This window comes from Branchiostoma floridae, chromosome 2, assembly GCF_000003815.2.
Source record: "Branchiostoma floridae strain S238N-H82 chromosome 2, Bfl_VNyyK, whole genome shotgun sequence".
In the NCBI taxonomy this organism is placed as follows: domain Eukaryota; kingdom Metazoa; phylum Chordata; class Leptocardii; order Amphioxiformes; family Branchiostomatidae; genus Branchiostoma; species Branchiostoma floridae.
Window position 1 is genome coordinate 15,697,280 of NC_049980.1, and position 8,670 is coordinate 15,705,949.

An 8,670-nucleotide genomic window follows, 5' to 3' on the forward strand; every position below is an offset into this window, starting at 1 on the left:
GACTATTTGGCCATTTTATTACCAAAAACGTACACCTTTGGCTCCTGTACCCTGGTTTTAAAACCAAATGACCTAAATTTGGGTAAAAGGGTGCACTAGATACTTATTCAAATGACGGATGTATAATTTTTGGCATAAACCTCTTCAAAATGATATATTTGGGGATTTTTTGTCATTCTCCAATTTACTTGACTTGTTTTGGCCATTCTCGGCGTTCAGTGTGTTCCATATATGGCAAACAAAGCAATAACCCCCGCCCTGGGCGACAGGTGGCAGGTGTCGGTCTGCTAATTAATTGAATTGCGCCGCCAGCCAATCAGCGAAGAGGAAGGAACAATTGGTATTAAAACAAAGCGCGAATTTCCAAAACTGAAGCTGATTGGCTAACATTGTCACGTGTGTATGTAGACGCAACCATGCATATTTGGGAGGATTTTGAAATTTATGTTACTCAATAAAAGGTACTGCAAAGAATATGGGAAGATAATATGTGCATTATTTATATGTTAGCAATACTTTGCATGATGAAATATATTGTGTTCGTAATGTATCTTCTTTCTCCTGTCAAATTTTCAAAGTGATGTGTCACCCTGTGCCCGGTTTAAAATTGTAGTTTGCGAGGATTTGGAGTTCAGACAGGGTCATTTGAGCGGTAGCGGACGGTACGCGTGCATTGAACGTTAGAATACAAGTCTTTGTTATTGAATTTACCAACACTCCGCATGGCAATTGAATATGAATCATCAGAAAATGTTATTTGGCGGAAAACGCGGGGAAATTGGCCACTTTGCGTTTAGTTTTGATACGTAAGTTTGACAGTGGCGAGTATAACTTACTGTTAAAATGTTCCATTTTTGCGCAGGGGTGACTTAGAACAGTCCAATGTTGCGTGGGAATGGGTATGGCTGAAATATGCTGTATTTGCACCCAAGCAAATGTCGGCCTTTCTAGTTTTATACATTGCATTCTTACATAAGGCATAGCTTCGTTACATAACCGAATTTATAAGACGCCATCGCAAATGTAATGTGCTTTGTCGGCCATATTCAGACATCCCAGAGGGAACAGAAGTATCCGCCTAACAGTGAATACAATTAGAAGTGCCCTGTTACCTAAGATTCAAGCAGATGTATGATTGCTTGGCTGAATTTCTAGTGTTTTCGGTCAACTTGTACATTTTTGGGGTAGCTTTGGTTTTCCATGGGGATCTTACTAAAGTCATTAACGTGCTTACAATGTGTTACCTAAGATAAGGCCATATCACTACGAAACGAGCAAAGAGACATAGACAACAACCAAACATCGCACATCTGTTTGAATCTAGGCCTTACATAACAGAAAAATCGTCATGTGTCACAGGAGGTCAGGAAACGTGACAACAGCGGCTTGATCACGAGTTGTCTTTATGTGGGACCGCCCTGTTCGACTGTTTACCATTCTGTGACACAATGACGACGAATCAGCTGACAGGAGTACCCATACTGAACATAATTTATTTAAGCCCCGCCCTATAACCCAGATAAACAGGGATCCTCACATGTATCGCCATCTTACTTGAGTTCAGACCGGCGGAGTTCTGCAACGGGAAGGTACTATCGCGCCCGACTGAGGTGTATAGAGTATTTTCTGTAGTTAAAACACTACGAACTACAAAATGTCTCACAGTACGGAGAACACAGACAAGCAGAGCACCCTACAGGCGCTGCTACAGAATGCGATGTTGGCTCCTCCAGAGCCAGGCAAAACCGGTAAGTAAACGTGATGCGTGAGCCGAGCTCGCGAGCGGGCGTGGGGAACTGGGTGTTTTTAGGGGGGCAGAGCGGTTTTAGTCTTGTAGACGCGATAGTGGGTCCCCTATACTACTAGCTTTGTAGTCTTCTTGACCTGCCCTGGGTGTATTTCCCTGGTGTTGACCAGGCCCCAACAATGTACATAAGTCATAGACGTCGCACAAACGAGTGGGATATAAGCTAGTTTGTAGACGAAATTATGTTTTTACCGGGATAATGTCAATTTGCCACGGGGCCTCGAAGGATGACCCGTTCCCTTGGTGTCCCATGCTGCCAAGACTTGAGCTCTCGACCGAAGACCGAACGTCCCCCAAGCCTTCCCAGCACTTCCCAGCTAGTTAGTCGATAAAATTGTTTAGGCGATTATCGCTGACCAGGTCGCGCCACCGCCGGTTTACACTGACAAAAGGCGGCTGGCCCTGACATTTTCCTACGATCTATTTTTACCTTTGCCAGAATGGCTAAGGTTATGTTTTCGGTTTGGTGGTGTGGCTCTCCCCGTTTGTGAGCAGCATAACTCGAGAGGACTTCGATGGATGCAGCTGATATTTGGTGGGTGGGTAGGGGTGTGGAAGACGAAGGTCGAGTTCGATAATGGGCCTCCTAGCGGCTTGCTAAGGTACTGCAGCAGGACCTGCATGCTTGATATCTCGCGTTCCGGACATGCTGCGGTCGTGATTTTTGAGCGTTAGGGAGCCCTTAAAGCAGGGAGTGATTGCTGCGAGTTTGGGCCCCCTAGTGGCTTTCATGGAAGCGCAGGCGCCGGTTTAATTGCAAACTTTTGTCTGCGGACAGCATAACTCGAGAAGACTTCGACGGATGCAGCTGGTATTTGGTGGGTGGGTAGGGGTCTGGGAAACGAAGGGGGAGTTCGATAATGGGCCCCCTAGCGGCTTCCCTTGGTACTGCAGCGCAACTTCCGGGTGTGTTTTTCCATCTTCTGAACATGGTATGGCCACGAGTTTTGGGTGTTAGATAGCTGTTGTGCTCAGGAGTTAGTGACATAAGTTTGGGCCCCCTAGCGGCTAGTGTAGGGATAGCAGGGGCATTCTTGTCGAAAACTTCTGAAGCAGTACAACCCCACTCCACCTTAGCAGCTGTCAGCACAGTTGAGGGGTTCCTGGTCCATGACTATGATCAGTCAGTACTGTGAGCAACCTGATATTTCAGAGGTGTAAAGGTCAGACCTTGCAAATGTGTTAGTTGACCCTTAGGCCACATGATCAACTTGGCAAGCCAGAATGATGGGCTTATGTACATAACAACGGTCTTAGTCTGTATTCTTCTCCTTCCTTTGAGTTTGAGAGGTAGGTACACTGTCATCTCTCTTTTCACTACATGGTCTCAATTTGAGCTGTCCTTGCAGTAGTCTTTTAAAAGCCATTTTCAGTCTCAAAGCCTTCATGCATTCAAGTCTGTCTCCAAAGAGTCAGCTTGAACTATGTAGAACATGTATCTTACCTTTTATATCATATGGTTGTGAGATTTGGGGCAGAGCTAATTCAGAAGACAATTGCCCAGCAGAAATTACACGGAGGTGATTTTGTGGAAAATCTTTTGGGTGTACATAGAGATACAAGGAACATGAGGTAGTAGAGCAGAGCTTGGGACATTGTTCCCAATTGACTTACATATATTTAATGTACAGTCAAGTTGTGGCTACACTTCAAACATTCGGACTTTTTAACACATCCCCTATTGTGAGTAGGCGTGTTATCACTCTGTCATCAAATTGAATATGAACTGATGAACAGCTGTAAGGAATTCAGGTTACAAGGCGTAAGGGAAATTTGAAACGATATCGGTTACTTTTTTGTATGGATGTCTGAATTCACAGTTAGACAATAAGTACATAATGTACATTGTTAAAAATGTGGTTGAAAGATATATATATCCAGACATGTTTTCATTGACTGTCTACAAAAAAGTAAAGAAGGGATTCTCCAGGGAATATTATATAAAATTTTCTAGATAAATATGTGGTATGGTGGGCTTTGTGCAAATTTAGAAGTAGTGCCTACCCCCTTGCAATTGTGACAGGGTGGTGGAAATGGTACTTGTTTCTCGATGCTTTAAGCTTGAGGGTGACTTCTGAACAGTTTCATACAACTAAAATGCACATTTGTGGAGTTATGGTTTTGGAGCTGAGGGGTTGCCGCACAAACCTGGACAATAGACTAAAACCACTGCGACAATTTTACCTTTGCCAGAATGGCTAAGGTTAGGTTTTGGATGTGTTTGTGTGTCTGTGTGTGTGTTAACAGCATAACTCGAGAAACCTGGGATGGATCCTGATGATATTTGGTAGGTGGGTAGGGATCGGGAAATGAAGGTCAAGTTTGATAATGGACCCCCTAGCGGCTTGCTAAGGTACTGCAGCAGAAACTCAACTTTGGACGAAATAACTCTACAACATGTTGACGGATCGTCATGATTTTTCTATGTAGATAGAATGAGTGATGACTTACATAATGAGATACTAATTATGCACATCAACAGCTCATTTGCATAATTAATTAGGAAAATTTATAAATCCACAGCATTCCATGATAGGACTTTCAAACTTGTCACATATGTAGCTGGGAAGGAGAGAAATGGCTATAGATATCAATTATGCAAATGATGACCTCAGTTGCATTATTAATGAGAAAATATGAACATGTTGACGGATCATCATGTTTTTTGGTATTTAGGTAGCGTAAGTGAAGACCTACATAATGAGATACCAATTATGCAAATCAACAGCTAATTTGCATAATCAATTAGGAAAAGTACAAAAACCCACTGCATTTCATTATAGTACTTTCATCAAAGTTGTCACATATGTAACTGAGAAAGAGGGAAGAGAGTAAGGGGTGTATTTTATTAAAGACTGAAAGAGAATAAGTCAAGAATGGATCAAAGGATCATCATGATTTTTGGTATGCTGATAGCTTAAGTAATACTTGATACAATTTGATATCGATGAATGGTAACCTGGGATCTAATTTGCATAATCAATGTTGAAATTTTATAAACCAACTCCAAGCATATGATTATAAAGAAAATGAAATGAGTAACACATTTGTCTACAGACATCATTCTACATATTAACAAACCTTGTTATTTGGCAAAGGTATGTGTTCGTGGAACTCTAGTTGTTTATCCCCTGTGGCTGTCGCCAAGTTAGAGTGATAAACGGTGTAAATAACGTTCTTGATGTTTGGGTGGCTAACAGCTTTTGACTAGCCTGCATTGATGAGGTTCTGTTGTATCTGACTTAACTTGTAGACAATGGCGACAAGAAGAAGCTTGAGGATGCTGATGAGATGGACCCCAATGTCATGGCATCTGCCTTCTTGGGACCCAACTTATGGGATAATGTGGATGACTTCAAGGTAAGTTCAGTCTTTGATGTGTGTGTCTCAGTGGAGGGTTGACATGTATTTAATATCAATGAACAGTGGGACTGCAGCACGCTTGACTCAGGTCCAGAAGGTCCTCAGTTCGAACCCCGCCTGTCACCGATCTTGTGCCCTTAGGAAAGGCACTTAGTCCACAGCAAGTAAATTTTATGGATGACATCCACGCGCTCATTAATTTTCGCCTGATTTCAGAAAAAAGCAAGATTTTTTTTCTTCTTCAGGGAAGGCCGGATAGACGAAAATGGGTAACGGTTGTGTTGTAACCTAATCATTGAATGTAGAATTGACACTGGAGACTCTGTAGCATTGACTGACATTGCAGAGGTGCAACTTGATAGATAGTTGTAAAAGTGGCACAACTATGAAGCTATGAGTGTAGTTGCCAACATGGTGAGTGATACCAGTCTACCACACTAGTGTCACTTTAACTACACTGGTGCACTTCTTAAATACAGGAATGAATGCCTTGTTGGCTGTGATGCCAAATTTTGTCTCTTCAAGTCTTGTTACAACGTCTATTTTGAAAATTTGCCATCTTGTTTTTTTTTACCCATCTTGTTTTTTTTTTGCCCTATCTCATTATTTTTGCAGTCTGCAGAGGATGTCATCCATAAAATTTACTTGCTGTTGGTAGCCTCAAAACGAAAGAAGAACTGATCTGATTCCTACAAGTACCTCAATGGAGGAAATTAAAAAGAGTAGCTCAAGATTTCCTTGCATTTTGAGCTTGTATACTGACCATGTTGTCTGTCCTTTTCCAATCTATCAGAAAAGTGCCTTTTTCAACTTAAACGTTCAGCTGAGCATAATGCAGCATTTTCGAGCAGTAAATAACTTGCCACAAAGAAACACAATAGAGTTGATATCACAAAGGTAGCACAAGTATATTGTAAAAGATGTGACGCTAAGGTCTCTTTTCATTCTCAGGACTTCAAGCTGGAGGCTATCGACCTGGATGACTTCTTCGCAGAAGCTGGGATCCTTGTTCCACAGGACGTCCCGGTGGGCGACCCCAGTACTGCAGGGTTACCGCAGATCCCTGACCCTAAATCTCCAGAACCTGCAGCTTCAACATCATTCTCCCCGTCTCCACTGGAGGCTACAACAAGTACATGTAAGTGTTGATCATTTTATTTTACATTTCTGTTGGAGAGATTGTCAGAAAGCAAGTACTGCTTATTTAATGCCCTCTCCTCTTACAAACTTGGGACAGTAAAATAATTTCAGCGAAATCCACAAATTAACTTGTCAAACTTTGATTCTGATCTGAACAAATAATAGATTTACCAGCTACAGGTACAGCTTAAGAAAGCAAATATCCCTGTACAAGAAGAGAACCATGTCAAAAATGAAATAGTTGACAGCATTCTAGAATCTAGAGGGTTACTTTGCAACTCTTTTGTAATTTCTCAATTGATAAACTTGTTGTTATACTATATGTAGTTTGGAAGTCAAAGTTTTCATTTGTCTGTAAGTAAACTGTTTTAGAAGATGGTGATGGTTGTGAATTGTCAACAATCACATTATTATATTCCTATCTTCTGCAGCCATCAGCAGCCCCGAGCCAGTATTGTCTCCGGGTGTCTCCCCTCCCCACATCAGTATGGAGGAGGTGATTCCAGAGGTGGAGTACGACGTCTCGCCAACTGATGTGGCCCTTGCCTCCATCCCAGGAAAGGAAGAGTTCAATCCTCGCAAACGAGCCTTCAGTGAGGAGGAACTCAGGCCACAGCCCATGATCAAAAAGTCACGCAAGATATTTGTTCCTGAGGACTTGAAGGACGACAAGTACTGGGAGCGCCGCAAGAAGAACAACGTGGCGGCCAAGAGATCACGGGATGCAAGGCGGATCAAGGAGAACCAAGTGGCACTGCGAGCATCTTTCCTGGAGAAAGAGAATGCTACCTTGAAGGAGGAGTTGCTGAAGGCTAAGGAGGAAAATGTGATCCTGTCCAAGAAACTTTTGAAGTATGAACAACAGAACAGAGTCTGAGAAACATGATGATGATGGTGGAGCCAGGGAAATCAAACAGCTTAGCAAAGTAACTGTACTGTACATACTGTGTTTTTGTTTGCAGGCAATTAAATTCAGTTATCTGTTTTAGGTTTGTTATTGTTTGCAATTGTTATTTGCTCAAAAGTCGATGGGAGATGGTTAAGAGTAGTATCAAAACCCACTAGCACTGCTTACATCCTGTATTGTTTTTCTTCGTCCTCTTTTTAATGTAGACCATACCTTTTAACTCCACGTGGCTATTTTTGGTCAGGGATGTCAAAAACGCACAAACTCAACTGATACAGAGTTACAAAGAGTTGATTAGGGTGAGACTTGAGAGAATCTATATATGGTACATTCTTGTTTAAAGTTGGTCCTGCCATGAAGTATTGTGGCTCAGGTGTAGATAAGGAGATCTAGTGAAGTTAAAATTGAATGGGTGCACATTTTTAGTAGGATACATCAGATAGTACTCAGCACCTAGAAATTTATTAAAATGATAAGTTACCTAGAAAAGGCTAGAGGTAGATGACATGAGTTTGGGGTTTCTATGCATGGAATACTAGTGTGGAAAAATAGTGTGATCATATGCAAATTAGATTATTGCAAGGTATCTTCTGATGTTCTGATCTATCGTGGCTGGTGTGTGTGTGAAAACTTGTACATTACATTTGTTATTACTCCGTCAAGTTTTCTTGTTACAGGTTTAAAGAAAAAGTTGTAACCGTTAGCCACATTAGCAGAAAAGATGCTTTGCTCTCTCCCCTTCAACCTTTTATAGGTAAAAATTGGTACATTTTGTAATTTCACATTTATTTCTATCAAATTGAACTTCATCAGGTATTGTTAAGAAATCGATACTTCAGCATCTATGTTGGTTGTTGCTGTATGTTTTCACATTCATCTTTTTAAAGTACACTGTACACCCCATTCCAGATGTTATATGTAACGTTATAGGGTGGTCTACTGCAACAAAAGTAATGTTAGGCATTTAGGTTATGTTTAAGTTTCCACTATTTTACTTTTTCTAGTTTTAGACATTTACTTTATAGGATAGCTTTCAATTTTGTGTATTCAATTGTTTGTAAAAGTGGGTGTGAATTCCTCTGGTGGTATTGGAAAGGGTTGGTCTGAGAGTTGGTATAGTTCCATGACCACTATTATCCCCGTTTATTTCCTTCTCCATCACATGTCATAATCAAGCTTCATACTGTCCCTTTAATGTCTATGTGACTAGAGAAATGTCACTTCTGTTTTATTAAATGCCCTTAGCAAGCACACTCATGTAATTAATGGCAAAGGGTACGCTGTAGCTAAAATGTTCTGTAAAAGATGGTCATGATGTTAGAGGGCTATCCATAATTTAGGATACGGAATTCACCCAGTCACCAGTTATTTACAGCGCTCGTGTTGTACAACTGCTGGTGTTATATTGCGTCATCCTTCTGTGGAGGATATGGATCAAATGAAGTCCTCTTTT

The 8,670-nt window shown here is 41.3% G+C and overlaps 1 protein-coding gene across 1 annotated transcript; it reads left to right on the plus strand.

Moving 5' to 3' along the window:
- The first annotated feature begins 1,522 nt into the window (after positions 1-1,522).
- LOC118409845 (hepatic leukemia factor-like) lies at positions 1,523-8,468 on the plus strand. The gene is made up of 4 exons (XM_035811207.1): positions 1,523-1,748; positions 5,061-5,167; positions 6,122-6,308; positions 6,742-8,468. Exons 1-4 carry the CDS (start codon positions 1,655-1,657, stop codon positions 7,185-7,187), a joined length of 834 nt encoding a protein of 277 aa, XP_035667100.1. The 5' UTR covers positions 1,523-1,654; the 3' UTR covers positions 7,188-8,468.
- The last annotated feature ends 202 nt before the right edge of the window (positions 8,469-8,670 follow it).